Source organism: Panthera leo, chromosome C1, assembly GCF_018350215.1.
Source record: "Panthera leo isolate Ple1 chromosome C1, P.leo_Ple1_pat1.1, whole genome shotgun sequence".
Taxonomy (NCBI): Eukaryota; Metazoa; Chordata; class Mammalia; order Carnivora; family Felidae; genus Panthera; species Panthera leo.
The window spans coordinates 84944532-84962100 of record NC_056686.1 but is presented as its reverse complement, the minus strand read 5'-3'; the positions used below and the strand labels follow the sequence as shown (position 1 = coordinate 84962100).

The 17569-nt window shown below is 38.6% G+C and overlaps 2 protein-coding genes across 5 annotated transcripts in view; one reads left to right on the top strand and one right to left on the bottom strand.

Moving 5' to 3' along the window:
* The window catches only part of SASS6 (SAS-6 centriolar assembly protein), a 60635-nt gene extending 48782 nt beyond the window's left edge, over window positions 1-11853 (top strand). For both annotated transcript variants that reach the window (XM_042953032.1, XM_042953033.1), the window contains exons 15-17: window positions 7873-7970; window positions 10389-10483; window positions 10583-11853. In XM_042953032.1, coding sequence (XP_042808966.1) covers window positions 7873-7970; window positions 10389-10483; window positions 10583-10689 — 300 coding nt within the window. In that variant the 3' untranslated portion in view covers window positions 10690-11853. The remainder of the gene's footprint in view (window positions 1-7872; window positions 7971-10388; window positions 10484-10582) is intronic.
* A 1099-nt stretch (window positions 11854-12952) lies between these two features.
* The window catches only part of MFSD14A (major facilitator superfamily domain containing 14A), a 42702-nt gene continuing 38085 nt past the window's right edge, over window positions 12953-17569 (bottom strand). For all 3 annotated transcript variants that reach the window (XM_042953028.1, XM_042953029.1, XM_042953030.1), the window contains 3 exons: window positions 16765-16862; window positions 15210-15373; window positions 12953-14162 (listed from right to left, as the gene is read on the bottom strand). In XM_042953028.1, coding sequence (XP_042808962.1) covers window positions 13956-14162; window positions 15210-15373; window positions 16765-16862 — 469 coding nt within the window. In that variant the 3' untranslated portion in view covers window positions 12953-13955. The remainder of the gene's footprint in view (window positions 14163-15209; window positions 15374-16764; window positions 16863-17569) is intronic.

Sequence of the window (17569 nt, the reverse complement as noted above, 5' to 3'; positions counted from 1 at the left end):
TTTATGTCTGTTAATATTTGCTTTATGTATTTAAGTGCTCCAATGTTGAGTGGGTAGATATTTACAGTTCTGTTCCCTTTAAGGATTGATCCCTTTATTATCATGTAACGACCTTCTTTGTCTCTTGTTACACTTTAATGTCTGTGTTGTGTGATGTAAGTATTGCTACCTAGGCTTTTTTTTGTTTCCATTTGCCTGGAATATCTTTTTCTTCACTTCACTTTCAGTCTTTATGTGTCTTTAGGTCTGAAGTGAGTCTCTTGTAGGCAGCATATAGGTGGGGCTTGTTTTGTTATGGGAACATTCCATCACCCTGTATCTTGATGGGGCCATTTAGATCCTTTACGTTTTTAAAGTAATTCTTGATAAGTATGTACTTATTGCCATTTTATTGTTTTCTGGTTGTTTTTGTAGTTCTTTTGTGTTCCTTTCTTCGGTTGCTCTCTTCCCTTGTGATTGATGACTTTCTTTAGTGTTATGCTTGGATTTCTTTCTCTTATGTGTATCTACTGTAGGTTTTTGGTTTATACTTACCATGAAGTTCATATATAACACTCTGAGTATATAACAGTCTATATTATCTTGATAGTCAATTTTAAAGACATTGTAAATGAACTTTATTTTTACTCCCTCCCCTTCACATTTTTTGTATAAGTTTTTATAGTGTCTATCTTTTTAAAAAAATTTTTTAACGTTTATTTTTGAGAGAGGGAGAGACAGAGTGCAAGTGGGAGAAGAGCAGAGAGAGGGAGACACAGAATTGAAGCAGGCTCCAGGCTCTAACCTGTCAGCACAGAGCCCAACACAGGGCTCGAACTCACAGAACTGAACCGTGAGATCATGACCTGAGCCGAAGTTGGACACTTAACTGACTGAGCCACCCAGGAGCCCCTCATAGTTTCCATCTTTTTATTTTGTGACTCCCCTTAACTAATTTTTTTTAGAAATAATTGAATTTGGTACTTTTCTAACCTTTATACTAACTTTGTAAGTGATTGCTTAATTATCTTTATTGTTTGTTTGCTTTTATTCATGAAAGTTTTTCTTTTCCTAATTTTCTTTTAATTATGGCCCTTTCTTTTCCACTTAGAGGAGTCTGTTTAACATTTCTTTTAAGGCTGGTTTAGTGATGATGAATCCTTTAACTTTCGTTTGGGAAACACTCTTACCTTGCTGGGTAGAATATTCTTGGGTGTACTTTTTTTTTTTTTTTTTTTTTTCCTCCCTGTCAGCACTTTGAATATATCATGCTACTCCCTTCTGGCTTGCTACGTTTCTGATGAGAAATTAACTGATAACTTTATGGGATTCCTTTGTAGCAACCAGTTGCTTCTCTCCTATTTAAAAAGTTCTGTATCTTTACTCTTTGTTATTTTAATTATGTGTCACGGTATGGACCTTCTTGGGTTCATCTTGCTTGGAGCTCTCTGTGCTTCCTGGACCTGTTTCCTTCCCCAGGTTATGTATTTTCAGGTATTATTTCTCAAATAAGATTTCTGCGCTTTTCTCTTCCTCTTCTTCTGGGATCTTTTTGATGCGACTGTTTGCTCTCTTGATGTTGTCCAGGAATCCCTTAATCTATCCTCATTTTTTATTTTATTATTTTTTTTTAACATTTATTTATTTTGGAGAGACAGAGGCAGAGCATGAGCAGGGGAGGGGGAGAGAGAGAGAGATACAGAATCTGAAGCAGGCTCCAGGCTCTGAGCTGTTTGTTAGCACAGAGCCTGACGCGGGGCTTGAACTCATGAACTGCAAGACCATGTCCTGAGCTGAAGTTGGACACTCAACCGACTGAGCCACCCAGTCGCCCCCTCATTTTTTAAAAAGTCTTTTATCTTGGACACCTGGCTGACTCAGTTGGTGGAGCATGCAACTCTTGATCTTAGGGTCATGAGTTCAGGCCCCATGTTGGGGGCAGAGTTTACCTAAAAGAAACTTTTTGTTTTTTGCTGTTCATCTTGGCTGCTTTCCATTACCCTGTCACGTTGCTGATTTGTTCCTTTGCATTTGCTAATCTGCTGTTGATTCTTCTACTATATTTTACATTCAGTTGTTAATACAGTTCTGATTAGTTTTTGTGTATTTTCTCTTTGCTGAATTCTGAGTTCCTCCATTCTTCTCTACAGTCCAGTGAGCATCTTTCTGACCATTACTTCAAAATCTTTATCAGATAGATTAGTTATTTCTGTTTCATTTAGTTCTTTTCTGAGCTTTTGTCTTGGTCTTTTCATTTGGAGCATATTTCTCTCTCCTTTTGCTTGACTTTCTGTGTTTACTTCTCTGAATTTGGTGCAACAGCTATTTCTCCTAAACTTAAAGGAATCATCTTGTGTATGGTCATCTCCTGTGTAGATTGTGTATGCCTGGTGACCTTGGCTGGCTGGCTGGAGGTAAGGCTTGTGTGGGCTGGGCATCATGAGGTACTTTGTCCTGCAGCTGCCATGGTGGGAGGTCCTGAACTGAAGCAGGCAGGGGCCAGGGTGGTCCCGGAGCTCTCCATGCAGAGGGTATCCTCCCAGGACAACTGAAACTGAAGTGGACACTGGCCAGGGCTTCCCATGTCACTCTACACAGAAGGCACCCCGATAAGTCATCTGGAGATGATGTGGCAGTGGGTTTGGAGGTCCTGAGGTATTCTTTACTAGGGGTGCCCTGCCAAGATGTCTGCAGCCAAAGTGGTGAGGGCCTGGAGTGTTCTGGGGTGCTTTGCCCCTCCTGTTACTGTGGCAAATGGCGGGAGTACAGTGAGCGCTGATTAGGGGTGTTCTGGTGTGCACCATGCTGGGGTCGCTGAAGCAGTCTTCCAGCTAGGGTGTCCAGACCCTGTTCTCATCCACACTGTCAGGGCTGAGCAAAATAAACTGTGCCACTTGCCAGCCCCTCCAACCCAGAGAGAGTTCCAACAGTTCCCTCCACCATGTGGCAGAATTCTAGGGCTGGATCTTTTATTCTAGTTGCTCTTTTAAATTGCAGCTTTTTTCTTGTTTCCCAAGGTGTCTGGAAGTGGTGTGGGCTAGGAGCCCAGGGCTGGCTGAGGTACCCTGTCCCCTGTCTGCGCTATCAAGGTGGAGGGGGAATGTAAACAGTCCTCACCAGCCCTTGTGGCTCGGAGAGGGTACAGCAGCTCTCTTGCTTTTGGCAGAATTCTAGGACTGGATCTTTTATATTCTAGCTCTTCTTTTAATCTGAGGCTTTTTTCTGTGCGTAGGGCAGGTGAATCAGCTCACAGTTACTCAGTACTATCCTTCCCCAGTGTAGTTCACAGTGTTGACATTGGGTGTTCCCTTTCTTATCCTGTCTCCACCTTTTGCCATTCTCTGTCTATATTTGTTATGCACAAGTTGTTCATTCAGCCTTCAGCATCTTCAGGAGGAATTGCTCTATAAAGAGGTAGATTTGGTGTGTCTCTGGAGGAGGTGAGTTCAGGGTCTTTCTACATTGTCCTCTTCCTACGTTGCCATCAAAATCAACAAGTTTCTGTTTCTTTTCAGCATTTTGAAGAGGTTATTCTGTGTTGCCTGGATTGAATAGTTTCTGGCAAGTCATTAGTAGTCATTTTTTTAGCACTTTTTCTCTTTAGAAAGTGACTTTTTCTCTGGGTGCTTTTCACATTTCCTTTTTTTTCGTTTTTTTCAGCAACTTATTTATGATATATTTTGGTGTGGTACATGTATATCATTATCCACTTAGGGCTTTTTATGGAGGATCTGTGTATCAGGGGTTTATGGTTGACAACTTGGAAAATTCTGGTCATTATTTCTTCACTTTTTTTCCTATTATTTTCTTTCAATATTCCATTTATACATGGTTGATCCCATATTTTTCTGTTGAGACTGTTCATTATTTTATGCTTTATTTTACAGTCAAATGCTATGTTTTAAAGTCACCTATCTTTTTTTTTTCTGCAGTGTTTAATATGCTGTTATTTCTGTCCAGTTAGAAATTTGTGTTTGAGGTATTGAATTTGCCATTGCTGCAAGTTCCATTTCATTCTTTTTTATATTTTTCATTTTTCTCATACTTTCAATTTCCATTAAATTCTTTTTGATCGTTATCTTTGTTCTAACATCTCTGTCCTTGTCCTGTTATCATTTCTGTCATTTCTGGATCTGTTTCTATTGACTCTTTCCTTGGTGTTACATTTTCTTAATGTCATCTCTAGTAATTTTTGATAGAATGTAGAGCACTGTCAGTGGTTACATTGTTGACCGTATGTGTTTTGTTATCTTCCTTTAAAGAGTGGCTGGTAGGATCGCCTGGGTGGCTCGGTTGGTTAAACTTCCAAATTCATCTCAGGTCATGATCTCATGGTTCATGAGTTTGAACCCTGCATTGGGCTCTGCACTGACAGCTCAGAGCCTGAAGCCTGCTTCAGATTCTGTGTCTCCTGTCTCTCTGCCCCTCCCCTGCTCATATCCTGTCTCTCTCTCTCAAAAATAAATATTTAAAAAAATTTTTTTTTAATAAAATAAAGAGTGGCTGGTATTTAAGTTAGTTGTGGGTTCCCTTGATCCCTTTGGAGCATTCTAGGTTTCTTTCATTTTTTTTCTTTAGCTTTACTTGGGTACATCTAAAGTAGCTTTTACTCAAGAGATAGTTCAGCCCTTCTACAAAGCTGTGATCCTTTGTGGCTCTTCACTGAATGCCCTAAATGATTACTATGTGTCTCCATGATTATGAATCTTAGAAATTGTTCATGTGAAAATTCCCATTTCTTTTTTTTTTTTTTTTTTAACTTTTTTAATGTTGATTTATTTTTGAGAGAGAGAGAGTGCGAGCGAGCAGGGCAGGGGCAGAGAGAGAAGGAGACACAGAACCCGAAGTAGGCTCCAGGCTCTGAGCTGCCAGCATAGAGCCCAATGTGGGCTCGAACCCACGAAGTGTGAGATCATGATCTGAGCTGAAGTCGGATGCTCAACCGAGTGGGCTCGAACCCACGAAGTGTGAGATCATGATCTGAGCTGAAGTCGGATGCTCAACCGACTGAGCCACCCAGGCACCCCTCCCATTTCTTTTTTCAGTCTTGGGGCATTTTTCCCTATGCATGTGGCCAGTACTAAGCAAAAATTCTAAGGGATCCATGTGCAGATTTCCAGAGATTTTCCTTTATACCTTCTTTCTCATTAGAATTCTGCCCTTTAACTTTCACTTACTCCAAACTCCCTAAATTCTGATGTTGATCTATGTTTTCCCTCTGTACCTGAATTTAGGGTGTGCCTCCAGTTGGAAAGCTGGGTCATTGATGGGGAATTACATTTCTCTCAAAGGTTACATACAACCTGTGCATTGTGTGTTCAGTATTTGAGACCATTCTTTTTATTTTGTACAGTTTTCTAATTTGTGATTGGTGCTGAAAATTATCTTATGAATTGCTATCTGATACTTTAATATTCCTCACCCATATTTCTTTTTTTTTTAATTTTTCAATGTTTATTTTTGTGAGTGAGAGACAGACTACAAGTGGGGGAGGGGCAGAGAGAGAGGGAGACACAGTATCTAAAGTAGGTTCCAGGCTCTGAGCTGTCAGCACAGAACCTGATGTGGGGCTCAAACTCATGGACTGAGAGATCATGACCTGAGCCGAAGTTGGCTGCTTAACCGACTGAGCCACCCAGGCACTCCATATTTATTTTTCTATAAGGAATATTAGAGTCAGCTTGTTTCACTTTAAAAACTCCTTTTTGTGTTTAAGGTTATCATGTGAAATGCATGGATTAATGTAGGGAGAACTAATATCTTTGGAATATTGAAGCTTGATAGTACGGTAGTACATACCTTTTTAATTTGTAGTTTTAACCTATGAAATTAGTATCTATTCCTATTTTATTGACTTTTTACCAAAAGTAGATATTTAATGTTTTCTCCTGCCTTTTCCTTTTGTATGCAAGTGGTCATAATTTTTTTTTCCATCTATTAGTTTGATTATGTGTATACATTTTTCTGATATAGAACCCATTTATAAATTCCTGGTGTGAAACATGCTCAGTCATCTATTTTAGTTTGATTTAGTTTGTATAGATTCTTGGGTTACTTTTGTTTTAAAATTCTAATTCCTAGCCTTTCATTTAGAAACCATAAATATAACAGACTTTGAAAATTCTTGAAAAGGGAAGAATTCTCAGAATACATGCTGTATATGCATCATTGTTATAAATAGGGAGAAAACTTTTAGAACTATGACACTTGCTTATTTAAAAATTTTTGGGGTGACTAGGTGGCTCAGTCGGTTAAGCATCCGACTTCAGCTCAGGTCATGATCTCATGGTTCATGAGTTCAAGCCCCATGTCTGGCTCTGTGCTGACAGCTCAGAGCCTGGAGTCTGCTTCGGATTCTGTGACTCTCTCTCTCTCTCTGCCCCTCCCCGGCTCACGCTCTGTCTCTCTCAAAAAATAAATAAAAGTTAAAAATTAAAAAAAATTTTTTTTGAGTATATTTATTTATCTTGAGAGAGAGCATAAGCAGGAGAGGGGCAGAAAAAGAATCCCAAGCAGTCTCTGCACTGTCAGCACAGAGCCTGACAGGGGGCGGTAAGCTCAAACTCGCAAACTGAGATTGTGACGTGAGCTGAAATCAAGAGTTGGATACTCCAGGTGCCTGGGTGGCTCAGTTGGTTAAGCGTTCGATTTCGGCTCAGGTCATGATCTCTCAGTTTGTGAGTTTGAGCCCCATGTCGGGCTCTGTGCTGACAGCTCAGAACCTGGAGCCTGCTTCGGATTCTGTGTCTCCCTCTCTCTCTCTGCCCCTCCCCTGCTTGCTCTCTCTCTCTCTCTCTCAAAAATAAACATTAAAAAAAAAAAGCGTTGGATGCTCAACCAACTGAGCCACCCAGGTGCCCTGATACTTATTTAAGTGCCGGGGTTAGAAGGCATTGACCCCTGCATTGTCAAAAAATCATGTATAACTTTTAACTTCCCTGAAATTTAACTACTGTATTTTATATATATATATGTATGTGTGTGTGAAAAAAAAATATATATATTTTCCCCCTGTCTTCCCCATGAATGTATTTTATATTGTGATTGAAACATAAGAAGTTGCCAAATGATTACAAACAAAGGGAATGTAGAGGAAGCATACGGGTAGGCTGGACTCTCCCCTGCTTTTGGCACTCCTCATTCCACTCCCTGTGTGCATGGTTAGTTCACTGAGGCCTGAGCTGAGAGGCAGTAAAGGAACCGGCTCTGGAGAGAGATTCTTGCTGAAGTGGCAGGGCCAGTTACTGGTTGTAGTTGGGCAAGGATCACAGAACGAAAGATACCACACCACTGGAGGGTCTGGGGAAACCCAGAACAACAAGGAGGGAGCCTGCAGTGAAGAGCAGACAGCAGGCAGGGGTGCCGTCCACCATGGTGGATGTTCTCTGAGGTGGTGAGCTAAAATCCCCAGGGAACTAGCAGCTTATTGCTTGTCAGCATTTCCTGTAAGCAGAAACTAGGGAGTTAAGTGGATAAGGAGTAGGTGTTACTTCAGGATCCAGCTTTGCTAACTGGGCGGGGATGAGGAGACAGATGGTACCGCATTCTACTGGTGTACTGTATTTATTGACCAAAGTCCGTATAAATAGCCCCTACAGTTCAAACCCATGTTGTACAAGGATTGGCTGCATTAGTGTTTTTGTTTCAAAATAATTGTTAAGAGATCATGTTGCACTGTTCATCTTGCTTCTATCACAGGAATATTTTTGGCAAGGAGAAATAGGATTTTTGTTGTTAAATCTCTTCAGGAAAATGTTCTTTTGTTATAAAATAACTTGTTGAACCTGTTCTTCTATGTTCTAGATACATGAGAAAGAAGTTTTAACCATCCATTTCCATATGGAACTGCCTCCGTTCTAACTCAGTTACATGAGGTGTTTTCCCTCTTCACAGGTTCAGTTTAACTTGCAGTTTACAAAACCAAATACGTCACTAGGAGATGTTCAAACAGGAACAACTATTAGTATGCCTTGCTCAACTGATAAGGAAAAGTAAGTACTTGTCATAAAATTTAATGTTTGCACTTTTGAAAGTCATCCTAAATAATTTTTATCGGTGTTTTAAAGCTTTGATGCCCACTTATTTATCTGTGACATTTTAAGTTACTGATCAGTGGGATTGAAGCTAGAGTCACTTTTCTCTGTAAGAAATAGATTTCCCTGGGCGCCTTGGTGGCTCAGTTGGTTAAGCATCTGACTCTTGATTTTCACTCAGGTCATGGTCTCACCGTTCATGGGATCAGGCCCTGTGTTTGGCTCTATGCTGACAGCATGGAGCCTGCTTGGGATATTCTCTCTCTCTCTCTCTCTCTCTCTCTCTCGGTCTCTCTCAAAATAAATAAACATTAAAAAAAGATTTTCCATAATTTTTTTAAACTGTAAGATACAGTTAAACATACAGTAAAATTTTATTTTTTAAGAGACTTTCCTACATAACTGAAGATCTCCCTTTCATATGCTTTTGGGCAAGTAGATTAGAAATCTTTTTAATTCCTCTTACTTGGTGGTTTTTGTTTTTGTTTTCCTGTATGGCTGTTTGCCTCTCGAAAGCTCTCCATTTTTCTGAATTAATGCTGCTAGTGTAAAGTGCTCTGAGAAGCCAGCTCTTTCAAACTGCTAGAATTCTTTGCTGAGAATAACAAGGCTTGTGAGATTGTCCCATACCTAACGAAATAAGCTTTGTGACTTCTGTTTTGCCTACTCAGAAATTCCTTCCTCTTTTTTAGACCTTACACAGGTTTTACATAGTGAAGTTTGTAACGCATGAAAACTTGTTTCTGGGTATTCTTCATGTTTGTAATATTTTTTTCTTACTAACTCTTCTTAGTTAAAATTTAATCACTTTAAGGCCTGTCATGAGCTGGCTCTTATTCATTGGCTTCTCTAAAATTGGCACCAACGCGAGTATTATAATAGTTGGTGAGCCTCTTTTTAAAAAAAAAAGTCAGAATTCTTTGAAGTCCTGAAATTTTTATATAATCTCACACTTGTTCAGGAGGTGGAGCACCTGCAAATCGTGTTAATGGTAGAACTTGGTGTTGATACAGTTAACGTTCATACACCCAACAGCAGTTTCACTTGCAGAAAATATGATCATATTTGTGGTACAAAATCAAACATAATCGTGTGTCCATAAAATTAGGACTGGTCAGCTATTTTGACTATTTTCTCTTTTAGTTTTTTTTTCCTTTATTCACTGTCAGCTAGGAAAAAGTGGCAGTGGATATCAAAGGTTAAAAGTTAAAATTGAAGGAAATACCTGTTCACCCACTTAATTCTTCTCTGAAAATTGGAAAAAGATCATTTTAAGAATGTAATGTCATTGTTTTACAAGTGCCTTTAAATTCTTGTTATAAGGAACTACTAGAGAAACTTAGCACTGGATGGATTTAGAAAGTAGGACTATGGTAGTAGAAAAGGGTAATATATGACTACATAAATGCCCCTCCCTGTTTTTTCGCAGTTTATACTTGTATTTATCTGACTAGAATTCATTATTGTGTATTAATTTTAATAGTGCTTATTAGTGACAACTGAAGTATTAACAAAATTTTGAAGAGCTTTTGGCAAAGGAAAAATCTTACTCATTAAATACAAGATGAAATAGAAGTTATTAAATAATAAGGGTATTCTTGAAGCATGAACATGTGTTTTCATCATGTATCATCACTTAAGTGCTGCTGTTTTACAATTTCATAGTACTAGACTTTCATTTAGCCTACATTCTTAAAAAGAATTTTTTTTTAATGTTTATTTTTGAGAGAGAGTGAGTGGGGAAGGGACAAAGAGAGAGGGAGACCAGAATCTGAAGCAGGCTCCAGGCTCCTAGCTGTCAGCACAGAGCCTGACGTAGGGCTCGAACCCACGCACTGCGAGATCATGACTTGAGCTGAAGTCAGACGCTCAATCGACTGAGCCACCCATGCGCTGCTAGCCTACATTCTTTAGCTTAGCTCTTTGACTTATTAGTGCTACTTAGTTTACTGGGAAGAAGGGTATTTTGGCTTGTGGATAAATTGTTTGCTTAAGAAAGCACTAAAGAGGGGTGCCTGGGTGGCTCAGTCAGTTAAACTCAGTCGTTTGACTCAGGTCATGATCTCACAGTTCGTGAGTTTGAGCCCCGCTTCGGGCTCTGTGCTAATAGCTCAGAGCCTCTAGATCCTGCTGAGAGTTCTGCAGCTCCTTCTCTCTTTGCGCTTCCCTGCTCACGTTCTGTCTCTATCTCAAAAATAAACAAACATTAAAAATAAATTTAAAAAAACACTGAAGAACAAAGCTATAAATATAACGTAAATTATTTTACATATAGTATATGTATATATATATATAGATAGATTAGACAAACCTTCAGAATTAACTATTAAGGTGAAAACAAGACTTTGTAAAAATAAATACCATTTTCCTTTCAAGTGGTGCAAATTTAGGGCTGGAATCCAAATATCTGAAGAAAAGGGAAGATAGCATTCCTTTACGCGGACTCAGCCAAAATCTTTTCAGTAATCCAGGTGAGAAGACATTGTTGAAATGGCTTGTACATTGTGGATTCACTGTATTATATAAAGACTTAGTGAATACGAATAATGTTTTTCTGTCCTCATTTGCAGACCATCAGAAAGATGGCACTTTCGGAGCAGTACAGACATCTTCAAAGCCCCCTGTGCTCCCTTCTGCACCGTCAGCCTATTTCCCTGGGCAGTTAGCGAACAGTTGATGCTAGTGTGACCTTTTACTTTTTATTGAAATTTTAGAAATTCACAGGGTTTAAAAATATATGAACAGCATAGATCAAATCCTAAGCCAAGCAAGTTTCCAAGGTTACTTGAGCTTAACGTATTAGATCGTTTGGATCCTTTTTAAAGGACCACTGTCTTTTATGGCAAGGTAGAGGAGCCCATGGGGGATTCTGAGTGAGGATTCTGAGTAAATGACACTTTTTAGTGTGTGAACACGGTGTTTTATAGAATAATAGTATGAATTTTATTAAACGAATCCTTAGAAATTCTCAGAAGTTCGAAGGAAAGAGTTGGTCCTTTTAAGGGACATTCTAGTCCTATTGAGTATCTGGGTAAATGAAAACCTGCTCAGAATATGAAACCAAAGAATGTTAATAATTCATTTTATTTTCATTGGTAAAATAAAAGTTTTGACACCTGAGAATTATGAGGGAAAATGATTATCTCCAAAGATAACCTATATTATTGATGTTTATAGTAAAGGGAAAAGTCCTAAAATTACCTTGAATGAATGAAAATAAATCCTTCATAGCAAATAAATATTTTCCTTGCAACCTCTTTAAATTAGCTATTAAACAAGTCTACTTATTTTGATAAATTATAAAAATAATTTGGACAGCATATTTACATAACCAGATTAGGCAGAAAGTGCTTTTAATCATTTGAACTGCAAAGTTTATAGGATTTTAATGTTTTCTGGAAGTCTTGACACATCTATTTTTTTCTTTTTTGAATTTCATGAGTTTGTTTTGCAGTTACATCTGTATTAGAATATTTTAAAAATTAGTACTATAAAAAATACTGGAAGAGCATCATGAATATTCATTGTATTTGTTTTTTTATATCAATGGGTTCATTTTAACGTTTGCTTAATAAAGTAGGCAAATTGAATAACTGTTAGAAGTTAACAGCTGTTTTCCCTGTAACCAAGTGTTTCAAGTAAGAATTACTTGGAAAAAATTAGGTAAAAAAAAATTCACCCAGTGTCAGAGGGTCCCCAATTTGTTTTCTTGCTGACCACCACCCAGTACAGAGCAGCATTGTCTTATGAAACCTATAAATCAGTTTTTGTTTGCAAAGATTGCTAATACTTGTGTGATATTTAAAAAACCATTTTGAAGAGGGGCGCCTGGGTGGCTCGGTTGAGCATCTGATTTTGGCTCAGGTCATATCTCAAGGCTCCTGAGTTTGAACCCTGCGCGTTGGCCTCTGTGCTGACAGCTCAGAGCCTGGAGCCTGCTTCAGATTCTGTGTCTCCTTCTCTCTCTGCCCCGCCACCCCCTCAGTCTCTTTCACAATAAAAATAAACATTAAAAAATTAAAAAAAAAAACACAAAAAAACTATTTTGAAGGACCTCCTTCACCACACAGATGAAGAAAGAGACATTGAAGACATTAATGGCATACCAGTGTCATTGGGTTCACGGTAAGACAGAGAATCTTTGCTAGTATTTTTCTGAAGCCACAATATTGAGTCCTATGATACTGTGAAACGTTGCTGGCAGTTGCAAGCAATCTTAACTAGGGGATTTATTCTAAAACATTTAGTAACCATTATGGGGTTGGATTTTTGTCATTTAAATATACTATATTAGTAAGAATACTTGGTTACACTAACTTCAGAGCACTTCTAATCATCTGGAAAGTAACCTCTTGGTGGTAATCTTTCCTGTAAATATTACGTGATATGTATAAAACGTGACAGTGTCTGGATGGGATTTATGATCTACAAGTAGTTCTTTTTTATTTGAAATTGTTTTGCAGTGTACAGTTGTACATGTGTTAATCACCAGGTTGCAATGAACGTATTTCTGTAAACTGAGCTTTGTTAATAAAGTATTTATGGAGTGAGACATGTAAAAGGTATATGAAAACATCAACCGGACTCATCTGCAACTACCGACTGTGCTTAGAATTTAAGTACTTGCATTTAATTTATGGACCAGGGTTTCATTTCTTTTGTCCTCCTACAAGAGTGTTTTGTAGTACGGGAGAAAAAAGGGATTGAAAGGGAAAAAGGTGTAAAGCTTTGATTTGTTACTGTAAAAACGATGATGGTAACAAATAAAGCCCAAACAGACCTTCTAGGGAATCACAGATCAAGACTTTTCTTTTAAAAAAAAATCATTAAAATATTTAATTTTATTAACAGAATATTTACATTTCGTTTAAGACCTTATTTAACCATAGTGAATGTTCCAAGTTTAAAAAGCATTGCGCAATAACCACACACAAGATGAAAACAGTGTAAACTATACAATACTTTATGTACAATTTTTACAAAGTAACACTTTTTTAAATAATATAACTGGACACAAAAATATACACTTTAGAGAAATTCACATCAGGAATTGTATAAAGCTCTCTTCTAGGGTCCTGAAAATTTAGGACAAACATTAGCTCTGTAAATAAAGTGTTACTGTGACAGTCCTGAAAGGCCACTATATATATTTATCTACATACAGATATCACATTGACATTTTCAAGGCTACCAGCTTTACTATATAATTTTAGATTATGTATTCAAGTGTTGAGGTTCTTATGATTATGCAAACATTAAAAGAATAGTGGTAGAAGTAGCTGGGGAAACAAATTCGAGCCAGTGTTTAGATTTACAGACTCTACCCCAATTTAAATTCTAAATGGCTGATACTTTCTCATTTCAAAAACAGTGGTGAATGTTTTTAAAATAAAATTACTACAAACAAGCTTAAAACATGATTCAGATTTAGTACAATTTTCTTAAGTTTTTTTCTTTTTTTAAATGCAAACAGTTCATTTACCATTTCTTTACTTTAGTGCATCTGCATTAAGGCTTTGAATTATTTGACCCAAGATTTTACAATGTTAAAACTAACAGGTCCATAACCGTACTACCTACTCTGTCTCACTGTGAGTCAGCATAGAGTTAAAGCTCAACACCTGAAGGAAATGGTAGCAGAGACGTTGCTAGTATCTAAGAAGGTACGTATATAGTTTTTAATTAAAGGATGTATAATAAAACAAAAAAGCTTAGTGGCAAGAAATTGGTGCTAATAAACAAAAGGTTTCTTTTCAAAAGAAATTGTAACATCTTTGGAAAACTGTCCGGTTCTGGTTCTTTCTTTAGTTCCCACGAGTTCATGCAGATACATTTCTTAAGACAATCTTAAAGTACATTGAGATGGAAATGGAATGTACATCCAGAACTACAGGTGAAAACTAAGACCTGGGTGTGGTAGAAAAGTCTTCCTGATTTCAGTCATCACACGTTCGTGTCCTGGAGTAAAGGTTCTTTGGCCTCTCCTGGCGCTTGTGTACTATGGGGGTGGCTGTGACCACCACAGTGCTTTCTCCAGCTGCTGGACCGCAAGCTTAAATTGGTATGTTCTGGAATAAACAAGGCAACAAGCAGAGCCAGCAGTACGGAACAGGCTCCAAAGAGGAAGGGGGGGCCAGGGATGATCGAATTCTGAGGAAGGAAAAGAGAATTAGGATTTTTGCACAGAGCATCTCTGTCTTAAGAACTGCTCATCTTTTAGTAGTAACAGACTACCATGAATTATAAGCCAAGACCACCTCTCTTTCTCCGTTAAAGCCATGGTTAGAACATGCATTTGCTTTTTAGAAGAAAAGGGACACGCTCACTATAATATTCTGAGGATAACAACTGGTCCCAAGAAACAGCCAAAAGATTGTTTTAAAAACAGCCTATGCAAAAATACACTGTCATCACAAAATCAGAACACGTTCTATGATGAGCCTTCGCTTAATCTGTTCAAGATCTCAAGAGTAATAAAATCTAGTATACACTATGAACTACAGTAACAGAATCCATGACTATTTTCTTTAAAAGGTAAATATATTCTCTAGTAACTAAAGGTGAAGAAAATACAGCTAATGCCGTTACCACTAAGAATCAAACCTTTGTTTTAGTCCAAACTACATTCATTCTTAGCAAAAACTTGCACTGCCAGTTTAACCTGTGGGTAGCCCACAAACAAACACTCATTTTCATTTAAAAGTAGTCTTAGCTGGTTAGATCAGTGTGGAACTCTGCTGAACAAGCAAGGAAACTGATGAGCTGTTTGTATTGGCTAAAATGATAATGTTTGCCGTTCACATTTTCAGTTGTATGGGGGGAAAGTACAGCAAACAAGTGAACAAAAGACGTTTATCAGCACCTAACTGACTTTTCGTACAGAAGGCAGGCTTAATATAGGGAACTCCCGCAGTACAAAAGTCCCGGATGAGAGATAAATTGTACTACAGATGAACGGTTGTTAATCTATGCTGTTATGTGTAATAGGACAAACCAGAATATTTAAACAATTCTCGAAGGAAAAGGTATGTCCAATTTCAAAAAGGGGTAGACAGGAGAACACAGTCCTTTTAGGCTTTGGTTTTTAAGTGTCGTAGATCTAAAATAATCTCATGTAAAAACTTTAGTGACCAAAACCCATTTATCTTGTAATCCAGCCAAATGAACTATATTTTCACCATGTGAATGAGGAATTACCTGTTCAAAGTGGTGCTGTGGGCTTGTGTTTGTTCCCAAGTCTGTTCCTGTCATTGGCAGTTCTTTAAGTTCCACATGGAATATGTAGAAAATGAATCCATAAAGAGCTGGTCCCAGACCATTGCACAGTCCTCGAATTCCTGTTATCATTCCTTGAACAACACCTAAATCGTTTCCACAAATTATGTAATGCTCCGCTTACTTTTTTTTTTCCTACCTTAGAACCCATGCAAACAGTAAGTCAATCTAAAACCAAAGCTTTCTTTACTCAGACACTAGCAATTTACTACGATGACATTAAAAAGTACTTAGAGGCCATCAGCTCTACAAAGCGAAAGCAGCAAATACGAAGTCAATGTATACCCGACCCATACACAGGCCTAGTTTAAATAAGTGGGCAAAAGCACTTTATTTCCCTTTGAAACATCGCCGGCTAAAAATAAGGCATTAGTTCACAAGTATAATTGTTAAAAACTGTCCCAAGCAGCTATTTAAGACCCCATTTCATCAAATATAGACCCTTTTTATAGAGTTTGGGTTGGGGTGCCTGGCAGGTGGCTCAGTCAATTAAGCATCTGACTTTGGCTCAGGTCAGGATCTCACAGTTTGTGAGTTCGAGCCCCACAGTGGACTGTCTTGTGTTGGCAAAGAGCCTACTTCAGATCCTCTGTCCCTCTCTCTTTGCCCCTCCCCCTGCTTGTTCTCTCTCTCAAAATAAATAAACTTAAATTTAAAAAAAAAAAAATAAATTTTTTTTTAACGTTTATTTTTGAGACAGAGAGAGACAGAGCATGAATGGGGGAGGGTCAGAGAGAGGGAGACACAGAATCTGAAACAGGCTCCAGGCTCTGAGCTGTCAGCACAGAACCTGATGCGGGGCTTGGACTCACGGACCGCAAGATCATGACCTGAGCTGAAGTCGGCCACTTAACCGACTGAGCCACCCAGGCGCCCCCCAAAAAAAATTTTTCTTAAGAGTTTGGTTTTTTTGCTCTGGGATCTTCTCCCAAATGTAAAATGCACTATGCTTTAGCCACAGGCCTTTCCTTTCTCATTTAGCAACCAAGTGATCATTGCCACTCTTGTAACACCCCTTTTTTCCCTTATAACTAGAGGAAACATACCCTTTTCAAAGAATTATCTTTTAGCGTTTCAAGAGGCAAATGTTCCTACCACAAAAGCATAAGACAACAATGTTGTCTATGTCTTTAACTGAAACATAAAATTTAAATAAAAGGGTTATTATTTAAACCCAAGGTGTCCAGCCCATCCATCAGAGTAAACACTTAATAGTGAATATGTGGTGGCCGACCTAGATCACTCGATCTTCTTGCGAGAGAACAGACAGGGCCACACATTGAGAGAGAGAGACATAGTTGTGTATCCACCAAGACAGTTCCCTGGACTCTGCTTTTCCTCTTAACAGTGAAAGCAATTTTAAATTCTTTATCCTAAAGATCCATTTATGATTCTGTACTTAGGAAGGAGACAGAACATAGCATTAGAATATTCTGAACTTTTAAATAATTATCATCATGCATTCTTATCAGCTCACCTTGTTGATCAGCATCAGCAGTTCGTGACACAAGGGCACTGACAGCTGGAAAGGTAATGCTAGACATGGCTGCTACTGCCCCAGCAGCCCACATCATCCTGTAACCAAAGCAGCCAAACAAAAATAAATTCTCCACTGTGCCTGTCAGTAAAAATACACAAAAATCCAAGTAACTTGCTGCAAAATGGCTGTGGTGCAGGGAAAAGGAGAACTGTACTTGCTCTATTCCTTCCTTCCTTCCTGTGTGACTCTGGGCAAGTTACTTCGAGGTCTGGAGCACTGGGTGGGGATGGGGGCACTCTGAGCATAGTGGGTAATACACCTAACGCAACATCATTACATGTTTCCCAAGCCAGTGACTCTTCAGGCAGTGTTCCCACAGACTTGTGATTCAGTGTGAGGATACAGATCTGATCTAAGCCTTGGATGTTCTGGGCTTGAGACGTGAAATGTTTCTGATAATTTAAATTGTGAGCACCTCTTTGTAAAAGCTAGCCTGGAAAACAAAACATCATCAACATGCTCTTGATGCTGACTCCTATCCAAATCCAAAGAGATGATACGTTCAGGTGAATGAAACATTAGTGGAAAGCGTGGACTTCGGTCCCGTGATTGTGAACACAGAGGTGTGCGCGGGCAGCCTGACCTCAACGTCGCTCTTCCCCTCGCTCTGCAGTGCAGACTGGCAAGGGAAGCAGAGAGACTCTTCTCTGGCATGAAGCCGGGACCAAAACAATTGGGCTTTTCTCAGTTAACTTCTAGTGTGTCATCGTCATCAGTAATGACCACCGGTGTTACACAATAC